Below are 21642 nucleotides of genomic sequence, written 5' to 3' on the forward strand. Positions count from 1 at the left end.
ATACTCCCTGTTCTCCAACTGGGCAAACTGGTCATGTAGGTACGTGCAGTGGCCGCCCGAAGACTTCCCAAGTGGACACAATGAAAACACGCCAGGCAGGGGGACTCAGGTGCCGGGCCAGGGGAAGGAACAACAGAACCGTCACCTCCCACAAATGCACCGTCTCCCAATTCCACACACCACGTCCAAGGCCTCAGCCCAGCCACCCCCGTGCCTCGGCCCCTGGCACTTGACCGTCCTCCTGCATCGCCAGCCATCTAGCCTAACGTGCCGTCTCCTCGCTGCCCCTGCTCCGTCCCCACTGTGAGGAGTGTCCTGTCTCGCCTGCACACTGAAAGCCAGCCTCACTCTGCCTCAACCACGTTCTGATGTAGGGTGAGCCTTTACCTCCCCAGCTGGCTGTCAGGGGAGGACACAATCCCCTGCACGGGACCTTCAATCTGTAGCCACAAGCTCTGGTGTGCTCCCTGCCTCTTGTCTGCAAACTCAGTGGCCCTCGGTGACTACTTCACAAAGAACAGACAAGCAACCATAAGAGGACCTTCCCCTCCAAGTGACAACCACATATCCTCCATTGGGTCCCTCCCTGGAGTCACCCCGTGCCTCTCCTGAAGTCAGCCACTCACCCTCCCGCAAGCCGACTTCCCTCCTGCACAAGGAGGCTTCGTCGGGCTCTGTCCTACGCTGAGACGTCACTCAACCTCTCCAGCACTGGGCTGAGTGCTCCCAACTAAACCCATTCTCCCGACTGGTTCTCACCACCAATTCCACCCCAAATGGTGCTCCTTCCTGCCCTGCTTGGCAACCGAAGCTCAGCACCTGCGCACCTTCTTGCTCCAACTCCTCCCAGTGGCGCTGCCTTCCAATGAGGCTTGTGCAGCCACAGCCACCAGACAAAAATATCCACGCCCAAACCACCAGTGACCCAGATAGCAGGCTCCCAGTGTCACTGGTCCCCAGCCCTCTTGGGCCACAAGCACCTGGACACAGCTCCCTCACGCCCTCCATTTGGAAATGATTCCAAGTGACCTCCAAGAAGCCACACTCTGGCTTCCCTACCTCTCTGGCCTGGCCCCCCTTCTGCTCCCGCCTCCTTAACTCCTCCATCCCTCGGGACCTTCTGATCTTATTCCTTCAAATGCCAGCCACTGGCCAGACTCCCATCGCTGTCCGACTGCACAGACATCAGCTCTGGAGACCACTGGCCACCCAGCATCTCCACTGCGTGTCCTGGGTCCTTTCAATCCCAATGTGTTCCAATCCCATCTCCTAGTCTCTTTTTGTCACCAGACCTTCTCTGGCCACAGCCCTTCCCTTCTCAGGAGGTTCCAACTCCGGAAACTCACTGGAGCTCCACCTCTTGGCATCACCATTATTCCTCTTTTTCTCACACCCACACCCACTCAATCGGGCCATCTTAAGGGATCGGTCTTCAAAACATTTCCAGAAAGTGACCACTTTGCTCTACTTTCACAGTCACCAAGGAGCGCGTCTCCATCGTCCTGTCCACAGTGGATCTCCTGCGGCCTCCAAGATCGTCTCTCAGATCCAACTCTTGTCCCCCACCCCTCCCGTGCAGTTCCCAGCCCAGAGGCCAGAATGAGACTGTTAAGGTGGAATGCAGATTCCCCTCCTCCTCTGCTTAAAACCCCACGCACATTTTCCACCTTGAAACCCAGAATTCCCCTAGTGGCTGCAGGACAGGACATGCCAGGTTACTGCTCTCTCTCCCACCTCAGCCCGCTCTCTGCTGGCTCCTCACCTCTCTGTGCCTGACCCAGCATCCTGTGCTCCACTCACACCTCCAGCTGCACTGTCTGCACAAGAGCAGGCACCTGTGCTGCTGTGCTCACTGCGTGTAGCACCGGGAACAGGGCGAGGCACACATGGGAGTTAAGCCACATGTTCTCACTCAATCAATGAGCCCCTGAGACTCTGGATACATCTCTGTCCTCCTGCATCTGTTTCCGGTCTGCAACATGAGATTAGCAATGTCAGTCTCACCTGCTTGTTAAGAGCAGAAAAGGAGGACTCATGAAATCTTCGCAAAGCACAAATTCCACAACAGCTGAATGGATTGAGGGTGTTCCTTAAAGTTCTCTCAAGGAGACATGCTGGGAATCTGCCTGGGCACTGCTGGGTAAGAGGATGGAAAAATCCAGCCAGACAGCCTTCACTCTCTCCCAACAACGGCTGAGACTCCTCTCAGAGGAGCAGCTGAAGGTTTCCACACCTTCATTTACTTCCCAAATTCAGAATTACCTGTGAGAAGTCCCAGGGGCGGAGCGCAGTACCTTCCTGCTAGGTCCTGGGGTCCTGCTGTGTAGATGTGCATTCAGCAGCAGGCTGCTCCCTCCTGCTGGGTGCCCACAGGAGAGGTGGGACAAGAGCGCTGGTCCTGGAGGTCCCTGCAGACCAGGAAGGGGGCCCCTGGGAGCCTCAGACCCAGCAGGGAGTGAGATACCTGGGAAGGCAGAGAAGGGCGCAGGTGGTCAGGAGCTGCGTAGCAAGGCTGGCAGGGGCAGTGGTCCCTGGCACCCACCCCTCACACCACCGCGTCCAGAGGGAAGGCTGGGCATAACCACTAGACATCTTACCACTCGAGCATCTGTGAAGCACAACAGTGAAGCAGAGAAAGGACTGAGGTTTACTAAGTAAAAGACCAAATTCCACCAAGGTTAACAGATCAGTCCACCAACACATGCCATTCTCAGAACACAGATCACCCCAGTGTGTCCCCTCCTGTCCCCTGCTTTCCTTCTGCACCAAGCCTGTGCCAATGCTTCTCCTACAGGGAGGGTTTGACCTCAAGGGCGACCTTGGGAAAAAACCTCTAAAGTGAATAATAAACAAAAAGGGAATTAAAATGGTACAATAGAGATCATCTATTTAATAATCACACAAAAAGCAAAACAGAGGACCACAGGAACATGAAAAAGAAGAGCTATGGGAAACCAAGCAATAACTGGACTGACGTCCGTCCCACATGGTCACTAGCCACATGACATGGCCGACACACTCCAGGCGAAGGAGGACAGTGGTAGAACAGGCAAAACCCAAATGCGCTTACATGAGACTCGCTTTAGAACAGCACCAAAACCAATAAGATAATTACAAACTTAACAAAAGCTGGGAATGGTGTCACATATCTGTGATCCTTACAACCCAGGAGGCAGAGACAGGGTCACAAGTTCAAGGCCAGCCCCAGCCACTTAGCAAGACTTTGTCTTGAAACAAAAAAAAAAATAAAATAAAAAAGGGTCAGGTATATACTTAGTAGCAAAGCACCCCCGGGTTAAATCCCCAGTTCCAAAAAGAAAAAAATTTAACAAAAGACAGGTAAGATTTGTATAATGCAAACTACCAGAACATCACTAAAATAAATAATAAATAAAAATTAAAAAGCCCTAAATAAAGAGAAAGATGTCCCAAGTTCAAAAACAAGAAATCTCAATCTAGATGCAAGCCTTATCTTTTCATATTGTTACGATAGTAGCACATCCAAAATTGATTAAAACCTAATTATATCCAATGTAATCTCTAATAAAACTTCATTTTATTTTTTGCAAAAATTGACTAGCTGATTCTAAAATTCATTCAGAGAAAAAGAAAACCTGAATAGCCAAAATAACCTTGGGAAAAAAATAAACTTACAAAAGATACACTTCCTACCACCAGGTCTTACTTGAAAGTTATATTACTATCAGACAACGTAATACCAGCATGAAGACACAGATTGATAAATTAGAATTGGCAACCAGAGACTGTTTGTAGTTAACTGATTTTTCACAAGAGTGCCATGACATTTCAATGGCTAAATAATAGTTTTTTCAACTAATGGTGCTAAAAAAAAAAAAAAAAAAATCTGAATCTAGATGCAAGCCTTATCCTTTTCATAAAGTTAACTTGATTCTAAAGCAAAATGTTGGACTTAAGCTTATAAAACTCTCAGAGGAACACATAAGAATAAATCTTCATCATCTTAGATTACCAATGGCACCAAAAGCAGAAGCAACAGGACAAAATACTGATATAAAGGCCTCCACCGAAGTTAAAAATGTTTGTGTGTCTAAGGACACCACCAAGAAGGTGAAAAGACAACCCACAATATGGGAGAAGATCTTTTCAAATTATATATCTGATAAGGAACTTATATCCAGAATACTCAAAGAATACTTCACAATAAAAAGTCAACCAGAAGGATTTAAATAGACATTTCTCCCCAAAGACAATAATCAAATGGTCAAAAACACATGAAAAGATACTTAATACTCAACACGATTACTGGTATAGGGAAATGCCAATCCAAACCTCAGTGAGATGCCACTTCATACCCACAAGCTAGAATCAAGACAGATATGGACGAGTGCAGGCAAGGATGTGGAGAAGTCAGACCTCATAAAACACTGCACGGGAAGTTAGGTGGAGCCACTGCTTTGAGAAAAGGTTCAGCACTTCAAGGTCATCCACAGAACTGCCACATCCAGGAACCGCACACGGAGGTGTATACCAGCCAAGGCAACAGAAGACAGCTCCACACAGAAACCTATTCATGAATGTACAAAGCAGCATCATTCACCATCGCCAAAAAGTGAAAACAACCATCAACCGGTCAATGGGTAAAAATAAAGGGTGGTATACCCAAACATTGGATGCAGCCACAGAACAGATCGCAGCACGGATTCCCGCTGCAAGACGTATCCTGAAAATACTGGACAGACTGAAAGAAATCAGATGCAGAAGGCCACATGTTGCATGAAATCAGTTATATGAAACACCAGGACAATCCATAGGGGCAGGAGCTAAGTCACTGGTTTGCAGAAGCTTGGGGCATGGGAGAACAGGAACGAGTGCTAATGGACAAGGAGTTTCAGAGGCTACTGAACTGTCCTGGAGTTAAGTACTGGTGATGGTTACAACACTCAGAATACGTTAAAAAGCAGAAAAAAAGTGTATTTATAATGGTGACTTTTATGCTATGTAAATGATATCTCAACAAAATTATATTTTAAAAGAAAGAAACACATCTACTGGAATAAAATTAAAGGGCAAGGCAAGATTACATTAGAATTTCCCAAGTGTTGTTCTCAGAGTAGAGCTTTGCTCGTCGGGATTGCTACGCTGGTATGTGAACTCTGCTTACTTTTAGGCTTTTCTGATCAGGAAGCAAAGAATAATGTTCATGGCCTCTACTGCCCCTCCATCCTGGCACCACTATCCCAGACTCCAGATAGAAGGAAAGCCATGAGGAATCTGCTGGACGGACTCACGCATCTTCATGGTGGTGTTTCTTCCTCGCCGCCCACTCACTAAGACAGCAACTCTGCCCCCACCCAGCCTGAGAGTGCTGATATTCTTGCAGGGTGGTAGGCAGGCTGCTGAGGCTAAAGCTTCAGAGTGACCCGACTCCAGACACCTGCTGGCCCTGGGCTGAGCAGCCCTCTCACCTACTTACCGCCCTGCCTGCTCTGCCCTGACAGCATTAAGACATCTATTGCACCACTAAGCTACGTGTGTATTTTCTGCCTCACTTGGCAATAAATTCTCACCTGCAGACAAAGACAAAATACATCCCCTCTGCTCCACCTTTCTGCCATTTTCTCCCTGGTAAAGAGACTGTAAATAGAATGATCACCTCCAGCAGAAAGGAGAGCTCTCTGCTGAGCTGGGGCACCCGTAGTCAGAGCCCTTTGAGCTGCATCAAGAAAAGCTTTAGGAAAGGGAGAGCGTCCACAGAGCCCTCTGCCAGGAGGGTGCTGGGAGCCCTGTGTACTCCCTGGGCTGTCGGCAGGTGGCAAAGCCCCTGTCCCCACCTTCCCCAGCTACTGCCACAGGCTGGCTCCCGTCTGCACTGCCTGGGCACCAGCAGGCACAGCTCTAAAGGGCAGCAGCACTGTGCGTGGCCACTGACCTGCGCCTTCTTCACGTACAGCCTCCAGCCATGGGCACCCTCCTGGGAACCAAGAACTAATCCCCTAGATCTTCGGTGATAAAGCAGCCAGGACCCAGAGTCGGCAGTCCCTCTCCCTGGATTTCCGAGCAAGCCCTGAAGTCGTCCATGCCTGCTTCTGCAGAACAATGCATGTGGGGACTATCCTCCATTCCCCAACCTGCTCCTGCACCCCCACGACTCACGGAGATGCTGGAGGAGGATGCGGAGTGGAATGAGCCCCTACTCCCGAGTTCAGGCCACACAGCAGCCCTTATGCCCACATGAGACCCTTCAAGGTACTTAAAAACAAAAACAAAAAACCTACTGTTTGGCCAGGTGGGGTGGCACATGCCTATAATCCCAGAGGCTTGGGAGTCTAAGGCAGGAGGAGCATAAGTTCAAAGCCAGACTCAGTAATTTAGTGAGGACCTAAGGAACTAGTGAGATACTGTCTCAAAATAAAAAGTAAAAAGGACTGGGGATGTGGTCAAGCACCCCGAGTTCAATTCCTGGTACAAAAAACTAAAAAGGAAAACCAAAAAGAACCCTGCTGTCTATCCACTGAAGCCCACACAAGGAGAGGCCCCCACTTCTTAACAATGTGCTCCTGGGATGACGCCAATAAATCTTTCACATGAACATGGACACTGCTTCAAATTAGGGACAAAAGACTCAAAGGTTTAAAATAACCTGAGAAAGCCAATCTGATGCAGAAACATGTAAAAGAATATAAAAGGGTCCTGTTAGTAAGTTACTTATAAGACTTCTCCTTGTTCAATACGCACAGGAAGTAAGAACAGGTGAAATCGCTAAAATAACCAGCATATGAGAAAAAACATAGAAAAAAAGAGTAGAGACAACCACTGGAACCACTGTAGTCTCAGTTTACACAAACACACACACAAGTACACACAGTCACATACAGGCTCACACGCACACACACACACACACACACGCCTTATCTTAGAGATAAAAGGAGAAACAATCAAATAAACCCAGGAGAAGGAGAAGGTACTATTTTCTTAGGTTGCTCCTCACGGCCTCTGATATTTTAAGTGAGACTCGAGTGGAAGGAGGAAGCTGGACAGGAGAACACACAGGGACCCCTCGGCCAGCAGAGGGGCAGGCAGGACCTCCTGGAGCAGGGGGAGAGGGCGAGAGGAGAAGAGCCAGGTGGGTTTTGAAGGCAGTTGCAGAAGCGATTGACTTTAGGCAGGTAGAGAGGGGAGGGCATGACGGTGCTCCAGCTCTCGGTCTTGAGCTACTGTGTGAACTGAGCTGTCAGAGGCTGGGGTAGCCCTCATGCCCACGGTACCCAAATGGGAACGAACCAGTGGCACGCATGGGCTCCTGAGGCTCATCTTGCTGCAGACCGAGAAGCCCCCAGGGTCCATGCTGTTACGTTCAGGAGACCTCATGAGCTCCTGAGCATAGTGTCACATGGAAAGGACAGCAGTGGCCTGAGGAGGAAGCCTCGGGACCTCCAAGGCCAAGGCACAGGTGCAGCACAGGGCCTGCTCAGAGGTCACAGGACAGGAATCAGCCTGCAGAGTGACCTTTCCAGAACTTAAGGGGACACAGCAGGCTGCTGAGCCTGGGTGAGGGAGCCCGGGAGGCTCTGGTCACACACGGCAGGTGCCTGGGCAGCAGGAGCGAGGCTTTCTCTCCAGCTACATTTATCTGCTAGCCTGCAGGAAGCTGGGCTTAGCCAAAGCTGGGGTTTTGCCAGGTGATGATGAAAGTAGGGAGCAGAACAACATTCCAGAAAGAAGAGTAAGAACAGAAGGTGGCAGGGAACACTGAAAGGGAAGAGCGGCCAGAGGTATGTTTAGAGGGTGAGAGTGTTTTTAAAGGTCAGGTAAAAGGAAGTCAGTTGCACTGAGAGGCGGGGGTCAGAGACTAGGACATGATGCCCTGATGTCAGAATCCTGGCTCTATCACAAGAACGGGCTGGACAGGGAGATACAGAGGGAGAAAAAGGGGGTCTCAGTGTTAAGAGGACCTGCTATGGGGATGCAGACATGGCTAAAGTAGGAGCAGCAAAAAAAATGTAGTGATTCAGCCGAGAAAGTCCTCAGCTAACACGAAGGAGGGCCTGGAAGGCACGGAGAAGACCCAGACGAGGAGGAGGAGGAAGAGGGGAGGTCTGATGGCTAGTGCAGAGCCTTTGCAAGAGAAAACCTGGAGAGCTACTTAAATGTCCACCAACATGTAGCACTGTCCATCTAGTGAAGAACAAGCTGGTCCTGCAAGCATTGGCGTGTGAAGATGTTTGAGACACACACAAAATAAAAAGTGTAGAACACAACAATTTACATAGTATGGCGGCATTCGTGAGCATAACAAAACACACGATGTCTCTAGAAGAAGGCAAAGTGGGAAAACCTATTGATGATCGCTCCATGGGACCACAGGGAATTGTACTTACTTTCACTTTATTACTTTTTGAACTTTTTTTCTGACTTTTTGCATTTGCAACTTGAAATTTTCAGAGACTGAAATGTTTGGCATAGCTTACTTTACCAATAAGTTTCCACACACTGAGAAGAATAACTTCTTTTGTCTCACAATGGATCGTATATCCTAAATGCAATGTACTGCAAACTCCAGACTTAAAATCCCACCCAAAGACACCATTTCTTTGTATTCCCAGCTCTCTGAAGCAAATCTCTAGGGCTGGGTCTCTCCAAAAATCAAGAGGAATCAGGTTCGGGGAGCTCCTCCTTTTCTTCCCTCACAGGCTTGTCTTCTCCTGGTGAATGGACACTTGGGACTGTGCTCACCTGTGACACTCCGCTCACAAGGTGGCACTCACAATTCCTGGCACATTACATACCAGAAACTGACGGCTCTCTCTACTTCTCCCCCAAGCGTTCAACCCCCAAGCCTGACTTGTTCAGTGGCCACTGAGCTTCCCAATTTAATATTTCAAAACAAAAACAAATAAACAGTGTAGTTCTCTGCAGTTGAGCTCGGCAGCCACCCTAAGTGGAGGTTCCCATGCATGATCTGTTTGACTGCGGTATGAATGGCGGTCTTGTCCGGCTTCAATAAAGCGCCTCTCTGTCGACAGGCATCGTGTTCCAATGGGGCTGCACCCTGGGAAACCCAGGGCCTCACAGTCGCCCCTTCAGAGCTGCCTCGAGGAGAGTCATTTCTCATTTGCCTTCTCTGGGGGAAAATAAAGTACTCTTCAGCAATGAAGGGATTTGCCGAGTTACAACTATGGAGCACACTCATTGGCTCACTGGCTATCAATTAATTAAATGGTTTTTTTTTTTTTTAAACTTCTCTGTTGTGATAAAAGGCACTTGGCTAATTCTAGCCATCATTCCTAATTCTAAGAAATTACTCATAAAAATGAAGCTAATTCTTAGGCTTGAAACTGCTCACAAAGAACCAGTTGATTTACCCGACTGGATACTGAATTAGGCACAAAATAAGAAGCTTGTTTTAGTACAGGCTTTACCCCAGAGAAAAACCAGTTTATTTAGAATGGTGAGTGAAAACACACACTAACTATACAGAACTCAGAAAGCAGCTCCCTTGACTGACTTTGAAAAGGAATAAGGTAGATTTGTATGTGCTGTTCAGGGTGGGGGTGGGGGGTCCAAATAGCAATGCACAGTATTTTCTATCTAAAGATGGTATGTGGCAGGAGGTGGAGGTGGGGGATCTGACACTGGGAGAACCTGTACCTAAGCCACCATCGGCAGTAACACACGCCTCCGGTTCAGAAGACTGAAGGCCAGGGCCGGAGGAAGATCGCCTTGCACCATAAGATTTTGTACTGTTACATATTTAACGTATTATATGTATTTTTAAATCAAAGTTAAATCCACTGAGCATAAAGTTAACTGTTTTAACTTAAGTCAGCGCATTTAGCACATTCACCATGTCATGCAGTCAGCAATATAACCTAGTTCCAGAACATTCCTATCTCCCCAAAAGGTTCCTTGACCCAGGAGCAGCCACCCTGCAGGCCCTCCTCTCCAGGGCACCACCTGCAGTCTGCCTTCTGCAGGTGGCTCTACCTCCTCTCTGGATCTTACATATAAAAAGAGCCATATAATATCGAACCTTTTATGTCTGGCTTCTTTTTTAGTTCCTTTTTTAAAAAACTAAAGTTTAAATAAAATATTTCTTGGAATAATTCCATCAAAGTCATTCATTACATTTTTGTTAAAAGGTGTTTGGATGCCTAACAGCTGGAAACCAATTTTATCATGTCCCACGGATGACAGAAGATGAAACTATCCATGCAAAGAGAATCAAGAGAATCATTTCCTGCGTAATAGGACAAAAAGTTATCAGCCCGCAAGACATTTTACGTTCCCAACGTACGCAGAAGTGCCAGGAGTAATTTTTGATGAAATGGGATGTTAAATTCAAAGCTGGGAGAGGGCACTAGAGTGTTCACAAGATCAGCATTGGGTAGACAGTCACGTCCCCAAACCATTCACCTGTCCAGCCTCATACAGCGTCAGCTGAGCCCACTGCACTACCATGGCCAGGGCTCTCACGAGGCTGTAACTGAACATGGGGGACAGGGGCAAAGCCGTGCACGTGGGTACAAACTGTGAAGGAGGAGACCTAAGATCTCACCAATGTACACCAATCCTTAAAAGAAAAGGCTGGAGAAAAAGAAAACCAACCACTTCTGAGGCCATCAGACAACTGAGGCCCCAGGACAAAAACACTCTCCAAAATCTGGAGAGAAAGGGGAAACTGGAGTCAGAGTCACACCTGTGCTCGTCACAGGGATGGGAGGGAGGACTGTGACACTCTGCTAGAAGGCGCACGTGCTGTGTGATCTGGTGGTGCCATGCTTTTTAAAAGTAGATCTGAGTTACATCGCGAACTCCAGGGCAATCATTAAAGATGATGTTTAAATGTATGATTGATAGCATGATACAGTAGATAATATGGGATCCCTCAAACCATTCAACCAGAGAAGTCAAAAAGAGGAAAGACAAATAGATGCAATAAAGAGAAAAGAGCTACCAATATGGTAGGTATTGGTCCCGCCATGTTCATAGTCACTTTAAACATAAATGGCCTAAACATATCAGTTTAAAGATATGGATTTTTCAGAGTGAATGAAAAAGCAAGACTGGCCATGCAAGGTGGCACACACCTGTAATCCCAGGGCTCGGGAGGCTGAGGCAGGAGGATCAAAGGTTCAAAGCCAGCTTCAGCAACTTAGTGAGGCTGTAAACAACCTAGTGAAACCCTGTCTCAAAGTAAAATAAATACATAAATAAAAAGGGCTGGGGATGTGGCTCAGTAGTTAAGCACCCTCTGGGTTTAATCCCTGGTACAAAAAAAAAAAAAAAGCAATACTGAACTGTTATTTGTAGTCTGCAAGAAACCCACTTTCAATACAAAGATTGCAGCTAGAAGTAAAGGGGTGAAGAAAAGATGCATTGTACTAACAGTAATCAAAAGAAAGCTGGAGAAGCTAGGTTAATTTCAGACAAAGCAGAGTTCAAAACAGAAAGCTCATCAGAAACAAAAAGAGACCATTACAAAATAATAAAGGGGTCAATTTTCCAAGAAGACATAAAAATCCTTAACACGGACACACTACAGCAGTGCATCCCAGTTCATGAGGCAAAGCTGATGCAACTGTGAGGAGAGACAGGACAGTTTGCTATGGAAGAGCTGCAGATGTTAACTCCACTTCCTCAGAAATGGACGCTCCAGCAGGCGGAGCGTGAGTAGGGACAGGGCCGACCCGAAGAGCACTGACAAGCCACCTGCTCCATCAAGAATATTCCAGCCACCAGCAGCGCTGCCCACTCCCAGGTCATATCTGGGCCTCAGTGCTCACCTGCAGTGCAAACACTAACACAGAAGCAGACCAAGGAGCTCTCCCTTCACTACGCGCACAGGCAACGGAAAGGGTGGCAGGCCCCCAAAGCCTGGTTCTCCAAGCGCAGGCGTAGACAGCACCTGGGTGGCTGCCATGTTCAAAGTTCACTGCAAAGTCACCATCCAAACAGAAAAATGGAGACAGGAGGAGAAGGCGATTTGTTTTTCATTTAGCTGTTTATCGTTGATTGAAAACTAGAGAAATTAGCAGTCGAGGCAGGTCCACATCTTTCCCTCTTGGGTGTGCTTCGTGGTGCTCGGGAAGGACCTCGGGGCGTCCTGTATGCCAGGCCAGAGCTCCTCTGCCAGCTCCAGCCCCAGCCCCGAGGTTCCCCGTTTGTGCAGGCAGGAAGGGCAGTCTTTGGTTCAGCCAGGACACTGTTCTCCAGACGGAGTCTGAAAGTTCCAGGCAGCGCGTCCTCTGGGTTCCCACAGCCCCCACTGCCTCCGGCCTCCCCACCTGGAAGCTCTGAGGGCTACTGGAGAATCACCTTTTGGACAAGCCTAAAATCCTTCTTTGAATTTCTATAGGCACGATCCCTTTAATCGTCAGAGGAGTCCTTTCAACCTGTGGCCCTGGAGCCACTCTCACTTTATAGACAGACACAAGGGGGACATTTGCAGAGAGGTCTCTGCACAAGTCCCAGTGGGGCCGGAAGCCCCGGGCAAGAGTCACAGAATTCACCCCTCCGTCTCTGTCTGGCACCAGTCTGAGCACAGACACCCTAGGGGATGCGCGCATCCTGGGCTCACGCTCCCGTCCAGTGGCCCTGGGCACTGTCTGCAGGGCAGCATGTGCCCCTGGCAGCAGGGCCAGGGCTCTCTCCCCACGTCTCCTATTATAACACCAGGGCTTCTTCCTTGTTTATTAATCGTTTCTTTTTTGGTCCTTGCAACCAAACATCCACTTAAGATATAGGGCTTATCTCTGAAAACACACTACAGCTGCGTGTGAAATTAAGTCTGGGTGCGCACTGGGGGAAGTCAAAATTTACATTTAAAAATGCTTTAAACTCTATTACGTCATGAACTCCAGGCACTACTTAGTATCCAGCGAGGGACTGGCTCTAGCTCCCACCTGCAAGGACAGCAAGATCCACAAATGTGCAAATCTCTTACAGAAGATGTCACAGTATGTGCTTATAAACTCCTGCAACATTTAAAACATGGTGCATAAATAGTTGCTAAGCTGTGGTTTAGGGAATAATGACATCTTCAGTCCCTGTTCGGTCCAGAGAAAATGTGTTCCCTGAATACCTTCAGTCTGCAGCTGGTTGAATCCATGGATACAGAGGCCAACAGCAAAACCACAATAAAAGAATCAAAAACAGAAAAAAATGTCAGACCCCCTGTGAGTTATGATTCTCTTCCTCGAATATTTTCCGTGTCTGTAAATCATATTGCACATACAATTCGGTCTCACGATTATGTTCACTTAATAATATATTACAAACATTTTCCCATGGCCACAATCTCCCAAAATCTTATCTAATTAGAGCATGCTATTTACTTAACCATACTTAGATGTTTTCCATTTGGGGTTATTATTTTCAAAAACAACACACTAAGAGAAGCATCTGTGCATAAAGCATTTCTTTTTCTCCACTCTTAGCAGCATTTCCTGGAGCTGGACTGCCCAAAGAGCAGCTGCCTATGGGACAATGCCTAAAACCTGAAGCCACCCCTCCCCCAGCTCAGACCCCAAAGTCCACTCCTCCTGCCCGCCAGGGTAATTCACACCACTTCCTTCCTGCCCCAGCGCCCACTTCCTCTTAGAGAAAAAGCTCCTTTTAGCTAATTTCTCTTTGGAAAAAAAATTCTGTAAAAAATCATTTCATGTTTCCCAAGAAAACCTTCATCTTATCTCCCAAGGTATTTATCATCACATAATAGAAGTGACATTGCCACCAGACTGGTTCCCACATGAACAGTGCGGTGTGGGTAATGTACACAGTCGACGCAGGGGAGGACTCAAAGGCTTTTTAAAGTCACACAAGCTAAAGTGTGTCAACTTCCCAATGATTATTTTTATTAGCAGCACATTTGGGGTCAGTTTGCAGAGGTGAGTGTTTTTGAATACATAAACCTTCAGGTAAGATCTTAATCCCTTTTATATTTGTACATACTAATATATATACATATACATATATAATGTGTAATATATATACATGTAATTCTATATATGAATACATATATATGTATGCATGTGTGTGGAGATAGTATATATATATATAGAGAGAGAGAGAGGGAGAGGTATAATTTTGTTAACAGTTCAGCTTGCTGAAATTGGGTATACAGGGTCCTGTGTTGGAAATTCAAAAGTGAGTGGGACACGGTCCTCCGCTCCACATGCCCCTGCAGAACTGGGAGAAGACGGTGCTCCACTCGGGGATATGCTCTGTTTCCAGGCCTAACCTTTAGGCTGACCTTAAAAATTACACTTTATTTCAGGTTAGATATGATTTCTAATTGTGCTCGAGTTCCTGTTGGCTCAAGGGCATTTCTAGTTGCTGATAGTAAACAGATGGGCCCACACCAATGCTGGGGTATTTTTCAGTACGCTGAAGCTCATGCTGATTTCCAGGTTTTTTAAGATCTTCCCTTGGCAAAGCTCACCAGCCTTTGGCACCGTGCCTGTCCTGTCCTGTCCAGGGAGTGAAGGGGGACTCACTTCCTTCCCCGTCCTTCCCACAAAGCCAAAGCCAGCAGGGAAACTGAGGAGGCCCTGTGGAAGAGGTACCAAGGGGCGGGCCAGGATGTAATCCCAGAGCCAGGGTGCCTGGTCAGGAGAGGCCGAGGTCAGCAATGACGGCAGGCAGTCTGCAGCAGGGAGCACAGTGTCAGGTGACAGCAGGCAAGAATGCCAACTGTGGGAACAGGCCAGGGCAAGACACTCAGAAGACGCAGGGAAAATGTCGGGTGGTGTAGATGCAAGGACACAGCAAGAAGCACAGAGGCCCAGAAAGGAGGCCGAGGTCACAGAGAACAGTGGGGCTGGCGAGAGGGTGGCGGCTGGCGGGCAGCACCATTTATTATCCAGGATGCTGGGAGTGGACAGGGGTTTAGAGGGAACACCCAGGTGTGGAGGGTCCTCTCCACCCGTCTACACGGGGCATGGAGGATTTGAGGATTGGGCAGGGGCCACCCATCCTGCCAATGGAAGGCAGAGACCTCACCCACAGCAAGCGCTTGAGGCCAGGCCTTAACCTTGAGAGCAACACTCCCCAAGGCTCTCGGATCAGCGGCCATGGGTCCAAGGAAGCAATGGGAGCTGCGCATATAATTTTGAATTTTCAGATTGTAGAAAAAAAGAAATGGAGCAATTTATTTCAATAATATTTTATTTAACCAAGCATAATCAAAATTTAATAGCTTAATATATGAACTGCATAAAATTATTTCTTACATTCTGTTTTTTGCATGAGATCTTTGACACCCACTGACAGCACAGCTCAGCTGGGACCAGCAGAGGTCCAGGGTGCAGAGCCTTGTGGGCCAGCAGCTCCGTTGGGACAGCCAGCTCCTAGACAGGCTGTGTTTCCCCTCCACTTGTCTGCACCAGTGTCTCCTGCTGCTCAAGGAAGAAGTCCTGCCGTCTAGGAAAAGAGCTCTCACCTGCCAGGCCACAGATGAGGCCTCCAACAATGGCCGCGGCAGCTCCTGCGGGGGAAGCTGGACCCGCTGCACACGGCCAGGGACGGAGAGAAAACAAGGTCACTGTCAAGGAAGCAGAGCTAAAGGCCAAGGGGGAACAAGTCCCAGGAGTGATTAAGGTATTAGCAGATAAGAAACACTCAGCCAGCAGCCAATCCACACGCAGGAACACTAGGCCATCTCAGAGGAACTGAAGGTAGAGTCCTTGTGCACGTCACTCAGGCAGGACCCTCCACAGCACAGGAGAAACGCTGCTCCTGCCACGTCACACAAAGAGACGGCCACAACGCCAGGGGAGGGCTTCCAGTGCCTTCCCTCTGGTGGTTTTTCCTAGAGCAAAACTGGAATGTATAAAACGGCAACATTTCCAGAGCTGAGTCCTTGCACTGCCGACCACAGAACACCACGCCCTACCTGCTTCCAGAAAGCTGCACCAGCCCCACCCTCCCTCTAGTCCCCAGTCTGCCCTTGAGTCTCCAGTACCAAGTAGATCTTGCCAAACAAATAAAAGTAAATCAAATCATGACAATATAACTGAATAATACATGAACATTACAACAGATGGAAGTGTTCCTTGTGCATTTGAGCCCCTTGGAAGGGAAACACCCTGGACTGGTCAACAGCTCCTCGTGGAGCACCTGTCGTGCACAGCCCCGCAGGTGCTGGCTGCTGCCCTCCTGCTCTCTGTGCCCACAGACGACAGGCACAGTGGCCCCACCACACCAGGGCTACATGCCCATCGACACAGACCTCATTCCAGTGGACCCCTGCTTTTCCAGAAGAGCAGGTGAGGGGAAAGAAGCCTGGCAGAGCCTGGCACCGACAGCACTCCTGGGCAATCTTTACCTGCTTCTCCCTCGGTGCTCAGAGGGAGGCTCCCCCTCCCTCCCACTGGCTTTGGTAAAGACTTTTCTCTCCCTGAAGGGCAGTGGCAGATGTCATGGCCACCAACTGCCCCACCTCTCCGAAACCAGACACACAGATGTAAGTTCACATCTGAGGCAAGCTATGTTGACCACGGGTGACCCGCATGAAGGCAAAGGATGCTAAGCCCAGGGAGGCAGAAAGAAGAGAGCCTGGGTTCTCAGTGGGACCACAGCTGCACCAGCCAGCAGACTTCTCCCTTGAACACCTTGTCACTGAGGAGACAGACACCTGGTGGTTCAAGTCCTCGTTAACAGGGAGTGTGCTGCCAGACAAGCATTCTAACACGTACTGGTGAACATACAATTAACATGTGGGTGTGCACATACACACTTATACGGTCACTGGATTGTGTCTCCCAGAAGACGTGCTCAACTCCTGAGCCCGCACGTGTGTCTGTGAGCTCACAGGGTCTTGTGGATGCAGTCACATTACGATGACCACAGTGGGGGGAGCAGTACTCCACGCGACTGGTGTGCTTACGAGAAGAGAAGGCACAGAGGCAGGGAAGGGGAAGCAGCTTGGGGACTAGGTGACGCATCACCTGGGGTCTGGACCTCGAGCCCTTTCACCTGTGCTTGCTCACATCACAGTCCGACTTTCCTGCCTGTGTTTGTCCTAGGATGAAAAGGAGATGTCATTCTCACATCTGGCCACTTCTGCCCTGTGTGTGACAGCAGAAGAAAGTAAAGAAGGGATCCAAGAGCAGCAGCAGTGGACGAGAGACACACGTGGAGGCAGGCAGTTTGCAGGAGATTAAGAAATTCAGTTTCCTACCACCCTGCTGGCCTCCTGTGACCAGACTGGCTCAGAGCACAGGGCCGTGGCAAGTGCTCCCTAGAGACAAGAAGGAGGAACTGTGATCTAAGGGCACAGAGAGCCAGCTCTTCACATCTGTCCCCAAAGACTGGGAGTGTCCAACCCTGGCAAGAGATTAAGAAGAAATATACACTGTTCAGCCAACAAGTGTCCCATCCTGGACACCAACACTGGCACCTTCTGAAGCTCTATCCATCCCATTGCCCCACACTCCCGTGCAGCAGTGCTCACAGTACCAAGAGGCACCTTGTGACACTCAACACAAGGAAAAAATAACCAATGCGACCAGTTGGCTCCTTGGTGCTCTCCATCACATGAGAGCGGGTCCCACCGGCCTCTGCAAGCTTGCACTCCTGCCAATGCTGAGGTTCCCTGGGGCATACCCTGTCACAAGCTGTGAAGGCACAGTGCCTCCACCACCAGGAGAACAAAGCAGCTCAGAACGCAGGCTCCTGGGCCAGAGACCACCCTGAGTACCAGAATCGCTGCACACACACTGCACTCTGTGGCCACTAGCAGCCCTTCCACTCCTCAAGAGGAGGCCTAGGAACCTCCTGCCCTCCTGTCATACCTGGCAAACACTCCTGCAAGAAACTGCCACCGTGTACTACTGACAGCATCCCAGGCTTTCTTCAGAAAGAAAAATGACGGTGACGATGCCACCTTCCTGGGGTGCTGGGGTTCACACAGCAGACCCTGCTTCTCGGCATCCTTGAGAGCATCCACCACAGCGGCCCAAGCACTTCTCCACCTCCCTCCTCTTCAGAGCCCACCCCTCCCCGACAGGGCCCACCAAGCCCCTCAGAGCCTGGCTTCCTCTCCCAGGAGAGCGGAGGAGCACAGGCCGGCACCCAGTCCTGGCCTAACTCAGTCACCCATGACATCACTCCCTCTGCAAGACCACAACATCCTGAGGCCAGCACCACATCTCCTGCTGCAAGGGCATCGCAGGAGACCACAGGCTGCAGGAGCCCAGCAGCAAGTCCATCAAAGGCTCACCTGGGTCACACGAGCACTGAACTGGCCTGCCCTCTACAGGTCATGCTACCAGCCACAGGACCCCAGGGCCTTGCCTCCACACTCTGGGCCTCCAAGGATGCCTTCAACCATGCCCACTCTAAACCAAGCCAGCGTCCACACCTGCCTTCCCACAGTCCTGCAGGGCACTGCTCCGTGACCTGACCTTCCGTAGAGAGGAGGTGTATTCTCAGTGAACTCTGCTCGTGCTGGAGACCAGAATTCCAACTCTCCCTCCACTTCCTCATGACAGTCAAGCCTAGGTGTCCCTCTGGAACCAGGCCACTCTGTCATGTCGTCAACCACTTAACAAAGCTTCATTCAGAAAGAGCAGGATAGGCGCCAAGGGAAAGCCAAAATGAATAAGTTCCTACCTTTGTGGAGCTCATAACTCACTGGAGGAACTAAGTTACATAAATCACTAAAATTAGATTATGTAAAGCAATTTAGGTTCTGAAAAATGTTGCTATGGGAGCCCCTGGGGGAGAAAATCCTTCTGCAGGAGAAGAAGTCCTGAGCCCAGAGCAGAGGGAGGCCTGAGCCCCCTCTGAGCTGTCCTCCTCCTTCTGTGTGTGCCTCCAGTTCTCATCTGCAAAACGCCAGGACACAGGAGGGGGTCCCCACAGCTCTCCACCTCCTGAATCTCAGAGTCGCCCCCCGGTGGTCCTCAGGAGTGGACCTGCACAGTCATCCACCTGGTGGTCCTCAGGAGTGGACCTGCACTGTCACCTGGTGGTCCTCAGGAGTGGACCTGACAGTCGCCCACCTGGTGGTGCTCAGGAGTGGACCTGCACAGTCGCCCACCCGGTGGTGCTCAGGAATGGACCTGCACTGTCACCTGGTGGTCCTCAGGAGTGGACCTGCACAGTCACCTGGTGGTCCTCAGGAGTGGACCTGCACAGTCGCCCACCCGGTGGTGCTCAGGAGTGGACCTGCACTGTCACCCGGTGGTCCTCAGGAGTGGACCTGCACAGTCGCCCACCCGGTGGTCCTCAGGAGTGGACCTGCACTGTCACCTGGTGGTCCTCAGGAGTGGACCTGACAGTCGCCCACCTGGTGGTCCTCAGGAGTGGACCTGCACAGTCGCCCACCTGGTGGTCCTCAGGAGTGGACCTGCACAGTCACCCGGTGGTGCTCAGGAGTGGACCTGCACTGTCACCTGGTGGTCCTCAGGAGTGGACCTGCACAGTCACCTGGTGGTCCTCAGGAGTGGACCTGCACAGTCGCCCACCCGGTGGTCCTCAGGAGTGGACCTGCACTGTCACCTGGTGGTCCTCAGGAGTGGACCTGCACAGTCACCCACCCTGTAGTCCTCAGGAGTGGACCTGCACTGTCGCCCACCTGGTGGTCCTCAGGAGTGGACCTGCACTGTCACCCACCTGGTGATTCTCAGTGGACTGCATCTCCACAGTGGCCCACATGGGTAAATCCATGTCTGTAAAGAACAAGGTGACATTTGTGTGGGGCCTTCAAGGATTGCTAAGAGTCTGGACCTGGACAAGACAGAGGATGGTCCAGTTGATAACTCTTGCATGGATGCTGGCTTCAGCACACACCTGTGTAAGAAAAAGTCTAAACTTGAGGAAAGAGAGGCAGCTGGTGGCTGAACCTGTATATTTTTAAAGGGGGTGACTCCCACCACTGTGGCTGAGTGGGGACACAGGAAGACTGCACCCTCTGAGAGCAGGCTCTCCTCCTTCAGGAGACGTGGGCAGATCTCCCAGGGCAGGTGGTGGGGCCAGCACGTGGTACGGGAACCTGAGGTGCCACTCTAGAACACGTGCACAGCAGACCAGTCAAGGCGGAGGCTGAGGGTCAGGAGAGGAGGCTTATGAGCCGTGTCACCCCCGAGACATCCAGACTCTGAGGGGCACTGAGAGGCTGGGTTCCTGGCTGTCTGCACAGTTCACAGGGGTCAGAGTACACCTGAAAAACATTCTAGTTTGATGTTTCTGAGGTTCCCTCCTCCCAGGAAACCCTACCAACCATCTATCCAGCATCTAGCATGCCCTGCTCCACAGGACTGCTGAAACCCATTCTCCCAACAGCTGTTGAGGGAGACATGTATATTCCTAGGTCAGACACAAACCCCTGCTCAGTCAATGACGCAGCTGGGCAATGGCCACCAGGCACTTTCAGAACCGGATGCTCCCCCTTTGCTCCACAGGTGTCTATCTGCAGGGCTGTGCTGGCCCAAAGCCTGCATCTGGGCTAGCTCCCAGCTCCATGGCCTGAGGCCTGGAGAGGCCCCCTGTCCTCATGAGCCACTCTTAGTAGGAGAGGCTGCCCCTGAACTCTAAGGGCAAAGGCACTTCAGGTGACAGCCCACCACCCTCCCCTGAGCCCTCCTCCTCCAAGCCACACTGGAGGGACAGGAAGGAAATGCAGGGCACACTTCTCCAACACCTCTAGGGCCTCCAGAACACCACCACGAAAAGGAAAACAGGGATGGAGGCATTGGGGCTAGAGGGGATCAGCCTGGGCAGCTCTCAGAGGCAAGGGGCCACCTGGAACTCGCCATCCTCCAACCTACAGATAAGCTCCGCCCCTCTGTGCCATTCCTATGTTCTCTATCCACTCCAGGCTGTTTCTTGCCATTTTCAGGCCTCGAATTTGACTTTGGCCCTCCAATTTATCTGGCTAACTCCAATTCATCCTCCAAGGCCCAGCAAGCAGGGCCCCTCTGCACTCTGTGCCCCTCCGCGCTGCCCTGACTTCCCGGCTCAAGCAACCTGTGAATGCTTCTGCTTCCCCTCCCCCGACAGCATGTCCTCCGGGTCATGGCATCTATCATTTTCCACAGGCCACTGAGCTCAAACTCAGACTCAGCACTTAGCACGAGTGAGACCTGGGACACGTCGGCTCCAGGCTCCACTGACAAGGAGGAACAGGCAAGTGTACACTGGGCTGGGTGAGAGCTGCTCCAGAATCCAAGCCAATCACCGATGCTGGGGCCTGGCGCACAGCCAACGCTTAATGAATATTAAGTCTGTCTCCTCCATATCCAGGGTCAAACACAGAGGAGACGATAAAACGCTGGTTGCCAAGCTTCCTCGGGCCCTCAAGGAACTGAGTGTTCCCGCTACCACTGCATCCAGCTCAGAACTGGCTCCCTAGAGAAAGCCCTTCTCCCAATCCCGCGGAACAGCCAGGAGGAACATTCCGATTCAGACTGCAGATTCACAGAAGGAAAGAAGATGGGGACTCCTCCACCCGCCTTAGAGCCCTGTTTCTCATCAAACACCCTTGGAGAAAGGCCATCCTTATGAAAGTTAAGATATAGATATTTTTTCCTTAAAAGAGTCCTTACAAATGCTTGCACATGGTGAGCTGCCCTGCAATATTGGTTCTCCTCGAAAATACCACTGAACCAGCACAATTTTATTTCTGACTCTAGAAAAACATTTAGGCTAACATGTCAA

At 50.2% G+C, this 21642-nt stretch overlaps 1 protein-coding gene and 1 long non-coding RNA gene across 7 annotated transcripts in view; one reads left to right on the plus strand and one right to left on the minus strand.

Moving 5' to 3' along the window:
* Rnf144a (ring finger protein 144A) overlaps positions 1–21642 on the minus strand; it is a 96097-nt gene that overhangs the window by 71521 nt on the left and 2934 nt on the right. For 4 of the 5 annotated variants that reach the window (XR_013429300.1, XM_078029723.1, XM_078029720.1 and 1 more), the window contains exon 2: positions 2263–2464. The exons of the other annotated variant lie outside the window; for it this stretch is intronic. Coding sequence is in view for 3 of the 4 variants with exons in the window: in XM_078029723.1 (XP_077885849.1) it covers positions 2263–2335 (73 nt within the window). In the remaining variant the exon portion in view is untranslated. The remainder of the gene's footprint in view (positions 1–2262; positions 2465–21642) is intronic. 5 annotated transcript variants of the gene reach the window in all.
* Positions 13713–21541, plus strand: LOC144369479 (uncharacterized). 2 transcript variants are annotated; one of them, XR_013429302.1, is made up of 3 exons: positions 13713–13868; positions 15232–21111; positions 21229–21541. It is a non-coding gene; the product is annotated as an uncharacterized LOC144369479 (long non-coding RNA). The 2 variants fall into 2 exon arrangements; XR_013429301.1 differs by having other exon boundaries at positions 15232–21541.

Source organism: Ictidomys tridecemlineatus, chromosome 12 (assembly GCF_052094955.1).
Source record: "Ictidomys tridecemlineatus isolate mIctTri1 chromosome 12, mIctTri1.hap1, whole genome shotgun sequence".
NCBI lineage: Eukaryota > Metazoa > Chordata > Mammalia > Rodentia > Sciuridae > Ictidomys > Ictidomys tridecemlineatus.